Source organism: Neolamprologus multifasciatus, chromosome 18 (assembly GCF_963576455.1).
Source record: "Neolamprologus multifasciatus chromosome 18, fNeoMul1.2, whole genome shotgun sequence".
NCBI lineage: Eukaryota > Metazoa > Chordata > Actinopteri > Cichliformes > Cichlidae > Neolamprologus > Neolamprologus multifasciatus.
The window spans coordinates 32,739,163-32,756,445 of record NC_140456.1 but is presented as its reverse complement, the minus strand read 5'-3'; the positions used below and the strand labels follow the sequence as shown (position 1 = coordinate 32,756,445).

General features: G+C 39.4%; 1 protein-coding gene across 10 annotated transcripts in view; it reads right to left on the bottom strand.

The window, feature by feature from the left end:
* astn1 (astrotactin 1) overlaps positions 1 to 17,283 on the bottom strand; it is a 587,946-nt gene that overhangs the window by 408,117 nt on the left and 162,546 nt on the right. For 7 of the 10 annotated variants that reach the window (XM_085141198.1, XM_085141199.1, XM_085141203.1 and 4 more), the window contains exons 3-5: positions 14,672 to 14,949; positions 14,244 to 14,386; positions 10,826 to 10,975 (exon numbers count right to left, since the gene is read on the bottom strand). In XM_085141198.1, the coding sequence (XP_084997324.1) occupies positions 10,826 to 10,975; positions 14,244 to 14,386; positions 14,672 to 14,949 (571 nt within the window). The remainder of the gene's footprint in view (positions 1 to 10,825; positions 10,976 to 14,243; positions 14,387 to 14,671; positions 14,950 to 17,283) is intronic. The other 3 variants (XM_085141201.1, XM_085141202.1, XM_085141207.1) reach the window with 1 other exon arrangement.

The window sequence follows — 17,283 nt, the reverse complement described above, 5'->3', positions numbered from 1 at the left end:
TAAAGCAGAAGATCAGTAGATGATCAGTGGGAGATGAGCTGACTATTTGAGATGCATCAAAGATCTAGAGGGGTTAGATCCATCTTTTGCCACAAAACACAGCCCCTGCAGGGCTTAAACAAAAATAAAAACCATTCACAGTCACACCTACAGCCAATTTAGCCCTATTAATTTAGCTCATGCATTTCTGCGACAGAATGACTATGAAAGGAAGCTGAAGTACCTTCAGAGAGCCGAAGCAAGCAATGGGAGAGCATACAAACACCACAGAGAAAGCCCTGGGTCGGCTGGTGTACTCAAATCCAAGATCTTCTTGTTGTGAGGCTTCAGTGCTAACATCAAACTGTGCATGGATAATAACGCCTCATTAAAAACGTAGACAGTCACCGGTCACTTTAATATTTATATCTTGCTATTACTAGGTTTTAGCCCCTTTGTTTTAAATCTTTGTGGCACAGTCTTTGCACAGTCCTTAGAGAGAGAGTTTGGTCCACGGTGACATGATAGCATCACACAACTGTTGCAGATTTTTTGGCTACACATTCATCATGTGAATGTTTCATTCAACCAAATCCCAACCGTGCACTATTGGACTGAGATCTACTGACTGTAAAGACCATTTGAGTTCAGTGAACTTATGTTCAAGACACCAGTTAGAGTTGATTTGAGCTTTGTCACATGGCAGCTGGGTACACTGCAGTCATAAAGGGATAAACGGCAACGATACCCATGTAGCCTGTGTCATTTAAATTATAGTCATATGTCACTAAGAGGCCCATGATGTGCACTACTCAGCAGAAATTGAGACTCATCAGAACAGGCAACATTTTTCCAATCTTGTGTTGAAACAGCACAGAAATAACCCTTCTGTGAGTGTTGAATGACCTGGTGCTGGCAGGTCTGCTTCCCTCATGCTTTTGGACTACGGCATTTGGCACTGTGGATTGTAGCATTTTTCTGACACGGCTTGAATTATGTGCAGGTATTAAAGATACGACCATTGGCTCCAGTCATATCTATCAGATAGGAGTTTTTCTCTCCATTTAGGGCAGTATTCATCATTCGTGTGGGGGACCTCAGGGTTCACTTTTGGGGCCCATTCTTCTCTCTTTCTATATGCTTCCTTTTCGGTCCATTTTTAAAAAACATAACATCTCCTTTCATTGCTTTGCAGTTGACCTCAAGATAGAGTTGCCTATACAAACCAACAGCCATATTTTATTCAGGCACTAGTGAACTATCTTAGAGCTGTACAATCATGAGTGGATATAAACTTAACTGAATAAAAGTAAAACACAATTTTCATTTGAGCGACCCAACCTGTTAGATGGATATGACAGCACCACTGGTCTTTTTACCCACTTACTGTCATATGATTGCAAGGAACCTTGACTGAACCGTGACTTTTGGCAGTTCTTTATAATGTGATAAACAGATTAGCTCTGTTGTTAAGTTTCTTTTATTACCTCTTGTCCAGAGCATTATAACTCTTTATATGTTAGCTCTGATTAGAGCTTCAAAATGCAGCAGCTCGCCTTTTGATGGTAAAGAAACAGTGTGATCACACTAAACCTACACTGACCTCCTTACACTGGGTTCCAATCCATTTCAGGATCCATTTTAAATATGTATTAATTGATTATAAGAGTCTCAATGGTTTGGTACCACCTTACTTAACAGACCTTTTGAAAACCTATACTCCTACAGTACCAGAGCACAAACCACTGGGTTTGAGTGGCACTGTGTGTGGACTTTTGCTGCTGAAGCTCATCTACTCCAACTTTCAGTGTGTTGTGCATTTAGAGATGCTTTTCTGCATAAGAGTGGATATTTAAGTTACTGATCCTATCAGCTTGAAGCAGTCTGTCCATTCTGCTCTGGTATCAACAAGGCACATTTACTCACTGGATAGTTTATATTTTTTGGACCATATTCTTGGACCTAAACTCTAGAGTTGGTTGTGGTAGAAAATTTCACTAGAATAGCCATTTTACTCAGACCAGCCCATCTGGCACAACCACCACATTTATAATTATATTAAATACTTTAAGAAAATGAATTCTAAATGTGCTCCAGGAATCTTTATACTTTTATTGAATTGTTTGGCCCTACTGATGAGCAGCTGTTTGGAGTAATTTTTAGAACCATGTAGCCTTTACCTTTTTATATTTTTTTCTGATGGAGTGTACTTCCTGTTGCAATGGACTTTTTCCTTCCCACTGTTGCCAAGTGTTTGCTCACAGGGTGTTGGGTGATTGTGGGGGTATCTTACATTATCTTTAACTTATAAATGTAAATCCCCTTGAGGTGAAAGTTGTTGTGAATTGGCAGTATATAAATGAAACAGAATTTAGCTGAATTGAATTCATCTGGCCTCTAAGGTGTGAGCAAAGAAGCTGCAGGTTATGGCTGTGAGGGAAGAGTAACAGAAGTCTCATACTAAACCAAATATTAAGTGAATATACAAATCCCTACAGCCTCGTGTATACCCAAGAATCTCTTTGTTTTGAACTTTCTACCTTCAGTGTTTTCATTGCCCAAGCACCTTCTAACTGATCAAATGTTTATTGCAAATGTGATCAAATCCATTGACTCCTGCAATTCAACAAAACTATTAAAGTATGCATGAAGAGTCTGTTTTTGACACAGATCTGCTGCTAGCCTGGAGCTGTCCTGAGTAGGGATGGGTACCGGTATCCGGTGCCATCATGGCACCGGTTCTGACCTAAACGGCAGTAACCAGACCGAAAAGCAGTGCACATTTCGGTGCTTTATTTTCCTGAGATGTCATACACTTTGAATTCTAGCCAATCATTTTACATTTCCGAGGATAGTAGGCGGGTCCAGGTACGTACGTTCTTTTAGAGCAGAGCTACAGATTAAAAATGCCCAAGGTGAAGCGATCAAAAGTCTGACTGTACTTCACAGCAAAAGATGCAAACTCAGCAGCTGCAACAAGTGCTTTAAGCTGATACTGTGATACTGTCAAAGGAGGTAACACCTCAAATCTGATGAAACACCTGGCGATGCATAGCGTCAAAACCCGAAGAGGAGAGTCCTGGCCCCTAGCCCTGCCAGTGTAGCAGAAATGATGAGGGACGATGATGGCAGCAGCAGCCGTTCTTCTCTGCGTGAGTAGCTTAATGTTGTTCGTGTGTAATTTACGTTGAGTAGGCTAACCACGTTATTACATTAATGCATGTAAGGTGAACTAGCAAACACCGTCGTAGTTACATGCGGCTGTCTTCTTGTTTGATGGCAGATACTCCCTTCACCCTGGACAAAAAGGCTAAAATGACCAAAGAAAAAGTGGAAAACAGTTAAACATGAGAGGTTTTTGGACAAAGTTTGTGTTTTTTTCCATTGATTAAGCACTGCTTCCAGCCCAGAGTGTTACCATAAATCCCCTATAGCTGCAGAAAAGGCTAACATTGTTATCTTTTTACAAAAAAACAGCTGAACATGAGAGGTTTTTGGACCAATTTTGTGTTCTTCATTCTTTAAGCACCGGTTTGAGCACCGTTTAAGCACCGGCACCGTTTCAAAAGTACCGGTTTGGCACCGGTATCGGATAAAACCTAAACGATACCCATCCCTAGTCCTGAGGCATATTTACTCTTTAACCATTTTGTCATAAAGCTGCAAAGCATAAGTCTGAAAGTAAACATTTTTTGTTTGCAGTTCATTGCAACCATGTTACAGGAATTTTGGCCACTGGAGTTTCAACATCCCAACACTGCCTTCTGGAGCTTCTAGCAGTGTATGCCACTCTGTGTTGGGTGGTGGGCATTTATTCTTTGTTTTAACTGTATTATTGATAAAAGGACTTGCTTAAATATTGTTCTTTTTTTCTATTTTGCTTCTCGGCTTTAGGCAATTGTTTGCCAAAGCCATGGTGGAAGCAGGTGAGTCCAAATTAGTCAAGGTAAAACCATGATAGAAAAACAGGACAAGACCAAGTTGTTTCTTCTTTAACAATTAGAAATCCAGGTGTCCCGAGAGTCATGTTGGGTTCCAGGATAAATAAATAGAAGTGACTGCAAGTACATGCACATGTGAACATTTTTGTTTATGTTCCTCTGTTTTATCTTTTCATTTCCAGTCCTTCCTCACTGTTTGGAAAAGATTTCTGGATTACTTTGTGTGGCTAAAAATGTGTATTTCTGGAGATTAATTTGCATCAACGAACATTACAGAATTGTTTTTAATTGGACTGAGAATAAAGCACTTGCCGTCGAGTGTGGAAGAAAGTGAGTTATGGTCTGAGGTTAACAGATTTAAGATTAAGATTTTCAAAATGACATTTTAAAAATGTCGCTGCCTTCTTCTCTTGTTTATGATAATGGGATAATGTCTCTCAGTTTCATCAACCGTATCCTCTCTCTCTCTCTGCATTTCCAATATTCTTCTGTCTTTTATTACACAGGACAATGTCTGCAATATCACAGCTTGTCCAGGCACAGGTGAACATGGGAGGCATGGGTGTTTGTGCTGACGATGTGGGTACAAAATTAAAAAATAAATAAATGAATGGTAGAAAAAGACAATAATAAGAGAGATCTGCATCGTTTTGAGATTTCACACGCTCCTGCAAACTTTGTTTTATTTATTGTTTGCAGTCCAATAATCTCCCAGGAAATGTTTATATCTATGACTCACTTTATGCCTCTTGTTTTCCAATGCTACTTTTATAACACTGCTGTATTCTGTACTCTATTATTGATAACTTTTGTCCAACGAGGTGAAAATGTCTCAAGGTCCTCTAGAGTTTTCCAAACGGCATTCGTGATGTTGTCAATGATTAAACCTGTGGAGGCATTCAGTGACTCACTATGAATTCTTGTGAATACCAGAATAGTGAGAGATAAACATTCAGAGAGAAAAGATATCCACAGCAGGGAGCTTAGCACACAGTGCCGCAATGACTTGAACACATAATGCCTCATTGTCAGACCTCATTTTTACTGAAGGATAAATCTGGCATATGCACTACCGGTAAAGTTTGGACTCGCTTTCTCATTTAATAATTTTTCATTATTTTCATGAACACATAAGGAATTATGTAGTAAACAAAAAAGTGTGCAATAACTCAAAACATGTTTTATATTTTAAATTCTTCAAAATAGCCACCCTCTGCTTTCATTAGTGCTTTGCACACCCTTGGCTTTTGACTACCACATGAAGCTCCATGAGCTTCTTGGTCAAATAGCCCTTACACAGCATGGAGGTGTGTTTGGGGTCATTGTCCTGTTGAAAGATAAATGATGGTCTAAGTAAACGCAAACCAGATGGGATGGCATGCCGCTGCAGGATGCTACAGTAGCCATGCTGGTTTAGTGTGTCTTCAATTTTGATGGTTTTGGCGCTATACTTGGGGACACATTCAACATTTTAGCAATTTTACAGACTGACTGACCTTCAGTTCAGGTAAAAATGGACTGTCATTACTCATTGCAGACATCGAGGACAGCTACATGTACTAATCCCACAGCCAGATGGAAACCACGAAGAGGTCACTAGGAAAGCCACAACCACCAAATACCTGCTAAGTGTCAGGCAAGTGCTGAGGAATCAGCTGAATAGAAAGAACAAGATCTGGGCAATCTTCACCTACGCCCTTCCACTGAACAGGTACCCTGCTGGGATTATAAGCTGGCCAACGGAGGAGACAGAAGCCACTGACATCAAGGCAAGAAAGCTCCTTACCATGCATGGAGGGGTTCACCCCAAATCTAGCACCCTGAGACTGGACACTAAGTTAAAGGAAAGGAGGCAGAGGAGTGTTGAGTGTCAGAACCACTGCCCAGGATAAGAAAACAAACATCAATCAGTACATTAGGAAGATGGCTAAAACTGACTGTGTGATTACTGAATACCTCAGGCAGCAGGAACCCAAGAAAGAGAAGCAAGGAGAAAAACCATCATTGACGGAGATACAGGAAGTGGCTGACATCCAAAACCAGTGGCTGGACAATGCTGGACAGCACAGAGGCACTAATCATGGCAGCACATACACATCCCTGTACAGGATCTGTGTCGAGTATGGCCTGGAAGTCACGAGGTCAAAACGGGACATGGCCCTCAAGGTGGTCAAGAATGACTGAGCTAATCCAGTGATACTTCCAGATACAGCCAGACAACCTGGTGATGGGTAACCAACCGGGTATAGTAGTGGAGGACAAGCAGAGGAAAACGGCTGTAGTGATAGATGTAGCTATACCGAATGATGGCAGTATCGGGAAGAAGGAACATGAGAAGCTGGAGAAGTGCCAATGACTGAGAGAAGAACCTGAGAAGCATCCGGAGCACTCAGTGCAGTGACCTCCAAACTAGGCGAGTGGCTCCAGCAGATCCCAGGAACAACATACGAGATCGCTGTCCAGAAGAGCGCAGTTCTAGAAACAGCAAAGATACTGGGCAGGACCCTCAAGCTCCCAGGCCTCTATATCCTCCTTTACACTTTTAGTGAAATGCATTTTCGCTCCTACAAAACATTTTACAAAGGTGTCCATATAATGAGACACAATACTTGGAGAGGGCTTAGCCTTTTGGGTTCCAAGAGCATTTTCTGGTTACTAGTGTGGTGAACCAATATTCAGTCATTTGTCTGAAAAGAAGCAATGATGGGAAAACAAGAAAATAAATGAAAAAAACATGTCGATATGTTTACAAATACAATTACCGTAGGTCACAAGTAAATGAGATCTCAGAGAAAATGTATTTCAGCTGATGCAGGTGTGATTGGTAAAAGATTTTTTTCAATGCGAGTAGCCACAAGCATATTAAAGTCAAATTGAAATTAAAATTCAAGTTTTACAAAAAAAAAAAAACATCAATGTTTTGTTAACTCCTTTTGTCAATTCCTTTTTATGACAAAGGTTTTATACTTTTTGTAAATGGCCTCGCTAGAAGTCTGACTAGCTATCCAAACAGCTAAACATGAACCCAGGAACTCCAGACAATAGATGAGATCTTATGAAGTTTACTGGTTCTTTGATTGTGTGAAACTGTAACAATAAAGCATATGTGGAAATGTACATTACTCATCTGTACTGTTAACAACAACATGTGCCTTAAACCAATTACCTAACAATGCATTTGAGGAGCTAGCATGACGATTAGCACCGCTAATTAGCATATGAACTGGCGATCTCATTTACATATGAATAGCACATTGAAAACTTGTTAACTGTGGTCCATCACACATAAAGACAACACTTGAAGTGTCTCATTGCTTTTTACCATTAAATACTTACAGACAATACTTTAACAAACACCCAAAAGAAGGACATGAATGTGGCGCGGCCATCTTGAAACAGCATAGCAAGAAAACATCCACTTCCTGTTTAACTCTTCTTCTACTGTCACAAAATATCGACTTAAAGGGGCCACAGGGTGGCACATTTTACTAACATTTAAAACATGAAATTAACTAAGCAGTAACATAACACTTTTATACTAATTGTGCGTTCATGCATGTTTTTGTGATACTGACTGACAAATCAGATCTTCTTCTTCCCTTTCACTCTCCGTCCCTTCCCCCCGTCTTGCCACCATGGGGAGCCGGGCTTTCAGCTGCTCTGCTCCACGACTCTGGAATTCCCGACCTCCTGATTTAAGAAACATCTCTTCCTTCTCTCTCTTTAAGTCCAAACTCAAAACCCACTTGTACAAAATAGCTTATCCCACACAACCTTTCCACTCTCCTATTTTATTTGTTTATGTCTTATGCTTTTATGATTCTGTAAACTTCTTGCTTTTATGTTGCTTTTAAGTGTACAGCGACCTTGAGTGTTTTGAAAGGCGCTTTCAAATAAAATGTATTATTATTATTATTATTAAATCAGATCTTATTAAAAAACATCACTGTTAGCCAGCATTGTTAGCAGCACCATGTTAGCAGCTAGCATTTCTGTGGCTACTTGCATTAACATGTATTATGCTTTGAATGTTGAGGTTACATGAAAACATTTATTTGAACTTCCCAAGTCTGACTTTAGCTTTTGTAGAGGAAACCATTAACAATCTGATACTAAATCTCTTTGCTTTCAATGAACAGGAGCAGCTGATCACTCTAATAACATTGAAACCGAACAACACTGAAAAAACAACAACATCTAATTGGAATTTAAGAAGCTTGGAAAGAAAAGTGACTGGACTTCTTTAAGCCACCTCTCAGAAGCTTCTTCACTTCTAAGACCAAATAGTGGGGAGTTCAGGGTTTTTTGCACTAGTGGGAGTTGACCCTTAAGAGGGCTGTTGACCCACTATAGATCATTTGCCTCATCGCATGAGCCAAGGTGTAAAAAAGGGTGTGAGTCATTAGCAGCAGAGGTTTCGGGTGTGCGTGGGTGTTAAGACGTCTGGAAAGGGATCTCAAAACTTGGTGTCGTAAGCCGCCACCTCTGTTCAAAGATGGTCGTTCACATACATTCACATGGACATAGATGCTTCTTTCACTCCTCTTTCAAACCATCTGTCCTCTCTATCCAAAATGTGAACATTGGCATCCTCGACAGAGTGACCTGTGTCCTTTAGATGTGGATGTACAGCTGAGTCTTGTCCTGTGGAGGTGGCTCTTCCATGTTGTGCCATGTGTTTATGAAGTGGCTGTTTGCCACTTTGCTTTCCAAGCTCCTTAAATTACTATGAGTTGGATGACTGAAAACCTACACAGACATCTAATGGCAACCAATACTCATCTTAGCTAGCTAGGAAAACTTCCTTTTTACAAAGTCCAATTGCAATGTAAAACAATTTATCCTTCTATTCTCTATTATTGTTTATGTTCTATTACTTGTTATTAAAAAATAAAACAATTTTTACGCCTTGCCTTGCATCTGTAAGTGACCACTGCCTGGACGTGACAGAGCAGTATCATATTATCATATTGCATCAAGTGTGTCTGGATGTTATCTGGTAAAACTCAATAATATTGAAGTCTGTTTTATTCCTGTGAACGCTGTGAGTGTGGAACACGGATGCATTGAGAAAAATTGGATAATGAAGTGAAAGTCAATAATTTATGTGATCAGTTGAGTGAAGATTTTTTGCATTATGAATTACTAAAGCTCCAGGAACAGAGCTCGGCTGTGCAGCAGTTTGGTAATTATATGCAAATTGCTACAGAATGGAAAAAAAAATAAAAACAACTATTGACCACTGAAAAATATTAGCAGCAAGTAGTGAGTAGTGGCACTTTCTCTGCTGATAAATGTACTCAAAATGTCTAGTCCGCTTACTCCACCACATTTAGGACTTGATTTCACTGCACCGACAGATTCTGAAGATAGAAACCATTTGTGTTTATGCTTGTTTCCCTAAAACCTTCCCTAAAGCCTTGGTTTAAGGTTATTATGATTTTTTAAAGCCTCTGAACTGCGTTAACTAAACTAGACACATAACTGCCATGCAGGACCTATCTTGTATAAAAAGCACAGATTACACCAAAGTTCATGGTAATACTTTGTGTTCTGCTTCTTCTTTTCACAGAGATGTCCACACTAGGGCTGCCACGATTAGTCGACTAGTCACGATTACGTCGACTATCAAAATCGTCGACGACTGATTTAATAGTCGACGTGTCGTTTGAAGCTTTGCAAGATCACAAAAGACGGAGGAATAAGTAGTAGGATTTAAGAGTGTAATAACGGACTGAAACAGAAGATGGCAGCACTGCATGTACAAGGATGCCAGCTGCCGTTAAACCCCGAAGAAGAAGAAGCTGTATCCCAGAATTCATAGCAGCCCAGCAACCAACAATGGCGGCAGCTAGTTAGTTTTAATATTACTCTTATTATTCTTTCTGGGTCACAAAATAAACGTTTAACATATTTTCAGGCGAGAATGTAGCTGTGTAAACCTCAAATATCTGCTCAGTTTTTCAAGACACCACATATTTTCAAAAGCGCTCCGACGTTTTCGTAGATGTCTGTTAGCCGCTAGCTCGATAGCTAGCCGGGGGCTAGGCTAACTAGAGCCGTGAGAACACCGGACTCCCGGCAAATCGTTTTCAAACCCACCGCCGTCTTTCGCTACTCAGGTTAAACATGATATATAAGTCACTTAAATAACTTAAAAATGTTATTGTTTGGCTTTTTTTAGTATTTTATTTGTTCCTGAGTAAATCGGTTTGGCTGAGATTAAAGTTATAGTTTTTACACAGCTGAATAAACGTCAAGCAGACAGCTGATTATCAGAAGTGTGAGATGCTCGAGAATTTACTCCGGTGTCCTGTTATTTTTAGATAGCAAGGAGTTTATTAAACTTCACTGAAACAATCTGCAAATTTCATTAAAATTTAATAAACTATCATCTTGTCTTTATTTTTAGTTAGCACATACCTTAAACACTTAAAGCTGTAAGCTAATGATAGTTATATAAGAGCAGATGCTGCTGGTGCAATAAGCTGTACGCTTTACGTCCAATGGATGATGATCTGATTAGTCGACTAATCGCAAAAATAATCGTTTGTGGCAGTCCTAGTCCACACAGTATGTTATTAGTATAAGCAACAATTAAAAACTGTACATTCATTCTGTAGCTTATATTATCGTACACAAAAAGGGGAGAGAGGAGAAGAATTAAAGTTTCAGGTTGGCTTTACTGTCTAGAGGGCCATGTCAAGTCATGTGAAAACCTTTTCTTTCAAATGTAACTGCCTTCATAAAGTCCCCAGGCTGCCACCTGACAGGTACACATGTAACGATACAACAATGTCCAGCTAATGATCTGATGCTGCTAGTAGTCCTGTTGAGGACTCATGGATTGGTGGTGTTGATATTATCTGCTGTCTGTGCCAAATCCATGGCAGAGATTGACTCACCGCGGGTGTTGCTGGAGAGACGTTTGCGTTGGCTGGTGGAGGTATTGTGGGGAAGCAGGGTGTTCTGCTGGTGGTTGCTATCGATGGGACTCGTGGCAATGATGTTGTCCTTGTATTTGTTCATTAGCGCCAACTTGGTGTTGTCACTCACTGCAGATAAGAAGAAGGATTTTTTAAATGTAAGCTTACCAACCTTAAAGCTTCCTAAAGTCACGTGTTTTATATTTGACACATGTTTGAGGTGGAAGGTTCAATAAACACTCTTTTTTTGTTCAATTTAATCTTCGGGCAAAGAGTTAAAATGAGAAAGCACCCACTTGGAAAAACATTTTTGTTTCTTTGCTTTGCTTGACGTGGCAAGCATAAAGTATTACCGATACTAAGAAAGAAAATCCAGGATGTTGTTTACTGTACCAGAAGTCAAACAGGCAAAATTAAAGACAGACAAAAGCTGGCATGAAATGAAAACTTATTAAGGCATTAGACAGAGCCCATTTAAGCCTCACAGGGAAAAATGATCTATTTCTGTAAATATTAAGAGCTGAAGTCCCATGGAAACAATAAAAATCATATATTACTGCAGATATGTGACTGTCATGGTATTTAGTCACACTGTTTGTCATGGTAGCTGTAATTTTCTGCCAATGTCAGTCTGTCCTCCACTTTGTTCCAGTTTAAAAAAAACAAAACACACACACATCTGTGTCATGGATTCGGATTAAATTTAATTCAGGATCTCTGTGGATGATGTTTTCAGATGCCTTGTCTCACCATAATTTCTAAAATATGTGTGCATTAGCTTAGAGAATTGCAAAACAGCAAAAAGAAATGAGCGAAAGCATGAATTATTAACAAAAATAAATAAATCCATCAGTATTTTAAAACGTCGCTTGCAGAGGTCTAGTATGTGGCATATTTTCTAATACATGCCATTGTATTCAATAATTAATAAGCCCAACTAACCAGTATATTTGTCCATCTCAGTGTAATTCAAACTAATAAATAATGACACAAAATAACAATAAACTACAGATAATTTAATACGTATTTCTCTATTATTAATGTCTTTTTTAAAAATATGGAAACAATAAAATGTTGCAATTGTGCAAAAGAAAATTCTTCATGAAAATTTTGATATTTTAAAGAAATAAAGTTTTATTTCAAAACATTTAAACGAGACATTTGGTAGAACAACAGTAGCCGCACTACCAGGTACAGTAAACTCTAAAACAAGATTATTTTAAAGAAGTACAAAGTGCACAAGTGACAACAGACACGAAACGCCCCTGACATCTTGTTTTTCATTTGGTTATGTATGTGTACCTACTAAATTATACATAGAGCAGAGAAAAGGTCAGAGAAGCCAAAACACATTTACTGAAATTCATTATTTTAAGTCTAAATTCAAATGTTATTTTCTGAGTGACCTCTCTGATGTTCACACTATTTACTATTCCATGCATGAGCTGCTGTCTCCATTTTTTATTTCTCTAGTTCATTGCGTATCTTAAATGCATTATGCACAGGATTACTCTGCTCCATAAGCGCCGGGGCGGAGCGGTTTGGATTTTACAAGAGCACAGCTATAAGAGATCTCCTGATGAATCCGAGTGGTGACTCTCTCGTTAGTTGAAATTCAGAAGCCGTACCTTCATCACAACTGCTCCACTTCATGAAGTAATTCTCATGGGAGTGGTGCTCAACTCCAAAGTCCACCAATTGTGAAAAATGCTTTCTCTAAAACCGAAAATCCAGATTTCTTGGCAGGTACGTGGCTCCATAATTATGTCCGTGGTGACAAAAATACTGTTTTTCTATTTATATGTGATCTGCATCCTACATGGGTCACACAGCTGATGTTATTCTACTAACTGTAGAAACGAGTGAACAAGATGCCTTATTTTTGTGGATTTTACACAACATTTCCTCCATGCATGTTTGTGAAAATGTTTTTTTATCCTCTATCATTCCCTCCAAATTCATTTAGATAATTACTTCTAACCTACGAGAGAAAATAAAACGTATGTGTTTTAATTAAAAATCCAATTAATTTTTCATTTATTTCACTCTGCAATTACTGCAACTGAGTTTGTGTAATACGCAAACATAACCCCCGTTGACACATTGTCTTGTAACTTAGAAAACTGTATGGCTGAGGAGGAGGAAAAACAAATGCATTAATGAGATGGGTAGATGGACATCTGCAATAAAATGTAACTGCTTTATGACTAGAAAAGATAACATTTCTGTCATGTTCCTGGGTCTGTTGACCCAGCGTTTTAAGTTTTAGTTTATTTGGATGTTGTTTATGTTTAAGTTCATTAGCTTAGCGAAGTTCATTTGGTTATTAGACTCCTTGTGTTTTCTTCCCCTGTATTTAAGTTTCCCTCACCCTTTGTGTTTCATGCTGCGTGTCTTATGTTATCAAGTTTGTATTATCATGTCTGTCTCATGTTTCCTGTTTTATTTTGAAGGAGTCGTGTGTTCTTTGTTCATTGTATTTATTTCACTTCCCCTGTCCTGTCATTAGGCTCATGTCAGTCAGCTGTTCCTCCATGTGTTCCCACTTCCCCTAATCACCTCCTGTGTATTTAAGTCCTCTGTTTGTTTTCAGTGTGTCATTGTCAGCTCGTCTGTTTCCCATGCCATGCTTCCAAGTTTCTTGTCTAGGTTTTTCTTATTGTTTGTTTAGATTTCCCAGTTTAGGTTTGTGTTAATCTTGCTTCAGTTTGCCCTTTGTTTGTACCTTTTTTACCAGCCATATTAAACGGCTCGCTTTTTGCTAACATTTCAAGTTCTGTTCCCTGTTCCTTGGAGTCTGCGTTTTGGGTCCTTTTGTCAACCCCTACAGTCTGCCCTCGCCAGACTGTGACAATTTCATAGTTACATGGAGTCTCAATCTTTATCATTACTTAGAAAAATGCATAGTGTAAGATGAAAACAAAGAAACATCTATCTATCTATCTATCTATCTATGGCTGAGGAGGAGGAAAAACAAATGCATTAATAAGATGGGTAGATGGACATCTGCAATAAAATGTAACTGCTTTATGACTATAAAAGATAACATTTCATAGTTATATGGAGTCTCAACCTCTATCATTACTTAGAAAAATGCATAGTGTAAGATGAAAACAAACAAAGAAACATCTCCGGCTAGGAGCTGCGCTTGTCTCTCGTTTGGTAGGACATGAAATTATCTGTGTTTATCTGCTGAAAATGAGTAACAGCATAAGATGAAATAAAACAATAAATACTCTTTAATGCTAAATACCAATAGCAGCCAATAAGCCGATGACCCTTAAGTCAAGGTAAATGATCTGTACTTCTAATTATCATGAGAAACATTGTTCAGTGCACTTGTTCTTTAGGTCGTGTGTCTTTTCTGACCTGGCTGTTTGTGCATCTTTCAGCTTACCAGGTGCAAGGTCCATATTATTCTTGTCATTACAGCCCTGGAGCGAGTCCAGGGTACGGGTGACTTGGCTGGCAAATTCCTCCCCGCCATTCATGCACTCCCGCTGCAGATGGTGACGCAGGTCGGTAATGTCGTACTCATACCTGGGGATGTAGTTGAAATCAATTAGCGAAATCATTATCAGACTTGTTTAAATTAGAATAAATGTCACAAGTGGCTAATGTGTGACGCAATGTACTGATAAAGGCATCAAAACACGTTACAGGCTAACACAATAAAACCACGTGTGTTGTGTGCAGGCTGATTTGTGGAAGCAGCTGTCTATATTCAGGCTCTGCTTGTGTAGCATGGAATAAACAAAATACTATTATTCAACTCAGCAATGTGTACGCATGCTGTGTGCTTATATTTAGGGCTTGAGCTCTAACCATCCCACATCCAAACCCTGCTTGTACCCATCCAAAATCGGTGTCTCCCGGATACTGAGGGTACCGCTGGAGTTTGGACCCTGACCCCGGGAGTTCCTCAAGCTCTCGCGTGCCTGGCCTCCCATCAGCACCGATGGGATGTAGTGGATCTCATTAGCTGCCTCAGCACTCGCGCTCTTCTGGGGCTGAGGGATGCGGCGGCGTTTACACCAGCGCCTGCGAGTGTAGAGGATCAGGACCAGGCAGAGGATGGACAGCAGAAGGGCAATCATCCCGCCCTGAGGGGAGGAGGGTGGCATTTGGAGGAGAGACAGAAAAAAAAGGGAGAGAGGAGACAGAGAGAGAGAAAGCAGTGTGAGTCAAAGGCGAGAACAGAGTCGGGAAATCTTGCCAATAGAATACGGATCAAAGTCAAAGTCGCGATGCCAACAGCAACATTTGAAAACGGTTGCAGCGACAGTTTACGGTCTTGAATAACGCCTACAGTGTTTTTACATGACACCAGCTCTCTGAAACATCCCTCGACTTTGTTTCAAGGTGAAACGGTAGCACAGTACGCCTTTTAACTTCGTTTGTTTAAACGAATCTTAACTCACGGCAACATTTTAAGTGCTGAGATTTTTTCTTAAATTTAAAATTATTCATGTTGTTGCATGTGTCACACCTCCGTTCAGTTCTTTTTTATTTCAAACATATACATTCACCAACGTTTCATAAAATCTTTCCATGCAGTTGTTTGAAAAGGAGTAGGCAGAAGTATATACTTATTTAGCCCCCTCAGGTTTACATCCTCATCATCTAAATTTGAACATAACATCACAAAAAAAATATTTTCTCATGTTCAACTAAAACTATATTTAGATTTGCTAATTTGCAGAAGAAAATAAACATCAGTTTGACTGCTGTCTTGGGTTAATTGCATTTTCTTCATTCTTATACTTATTTAAAATTTCTTTTTTGAGTTTTATTTTAAACTGGTTTAATATCACTACTGACCTTTATTTCTTCTTCTAACTCATTCCAGAATTTAACTCCCGCTATTTTCAAAGTTGTTCTTACTCTTTGTAATTTTAAATTCCTCTTCCCTTCTGTTTCTAAGAACCATTTACTTATTTCGATTGGGAGCATCCCTTTCCTTGCCTTATATATTATTTGCACTGTTTTAAACTTCACCAGATCTTGGAATTTTATAGCTTGCGTCCTAATAAAGAGTGTGTTTGTGTGAGCCCTTGTGTGGAGATAGGCACAACAGTTTGGCTCTGTGTAAGAATCCAACCCTCTAATTAAAATGTTCCGTCTCATTAGGTCGACACAGAAGTCAGAAAATCATACGCTGTGATTTTATGGAGTACATGCCAAACAGTCTTGCCCAGGAGCAGCACCTTCAGCCCTCATATTGATGAAAAACATTACACTTTCCAATACAGGTTGCATTTGTTTGTACTGCATAAAAATATAACACTTGTCTATGAAAGTTTAGTAATCTTAGAAAACACACGCATGTAGCAAGTGGAAAGAGAATGAAAAAACAGTAACCAACAACGCTGTTATTTACATGCAAAGCTGTAAATACCACTAAAGGGACTGAATACAGAATATATACACTGTTATAAAGCCTGAGCTGATCTGATGGGAAGCATATGCAAAGAAAAAAACAAGAAATAACTATGAAGGCTGTTATGAAGTTTACACACATTTATGGGAATGAAGCTCATGGTAAATTTAGGCTTTAAGGATTTGCATGACTTTTATGTTCTTTTTCCATGCAGACTAATTTCAGTGACTTTAAATACCAGGAGTTTGGTGCACAGGTTTGAATTTTTGTCTATTAACCAGTTTTGTCTCTTAACGGTCTATTACCCCTCAATTAAAGATCACATTTGACTAAAACTGTGTTTTTTTGCCAGCACAAAAAGGACTGGTTTGTTCTGAGCAATACTCAGAACATTGGGAAAGTTGATGCAGATCTAAGACGGAGAATTCTAGAATATATACAAATCTGTTAGGAAGTCAGTAAGTAGGACAGCTATGTAGGGATGGGTATCGAAACCCGGTTCTTGTTGAGAACCGGTTCCCACTGTTTCAATTCCTTGGAATTGTTTGGCATTTTTGCAAACGATTCCCTTATCGATTCCAGTCGCCCCGAATGACGTCACCACGTTGCGGAGCGTCATTTACCTGACAGGAAACACGGCGCCTAAGCAGCTCAAACGCTCAAAAGTTTGGTTATACTTTACGAGAACGGATGACAACAGGACAACTTGCAATACTTGCAAAGTAGATATTTCATTTAAGGGAGGAAACACTACGAATATGCAAAAGCATTTGCTCACAAAACACGCGATGACCTTAAATGAATGTCGTGTTTTTAATTCCGCTCCGGACTCGTGAATCTCAGCCCAGCAGCAGCGGTAACGTTTGCACGTCCTCTCCCGTTAATGCGGCAGGTAAATAATCAACAACAGTGCATATTATGTTAGCGCGATCTGCCTTATTACAAAACCTGCCATTACTGTGCGTTTAGGTGACCATGATGAGACAGACAGAGTCTGGCTCAGATGCTGGCAGTTCTCGCTGCAGTCTACCGTAGCGTCTCCTTTCAGGCCAGGATA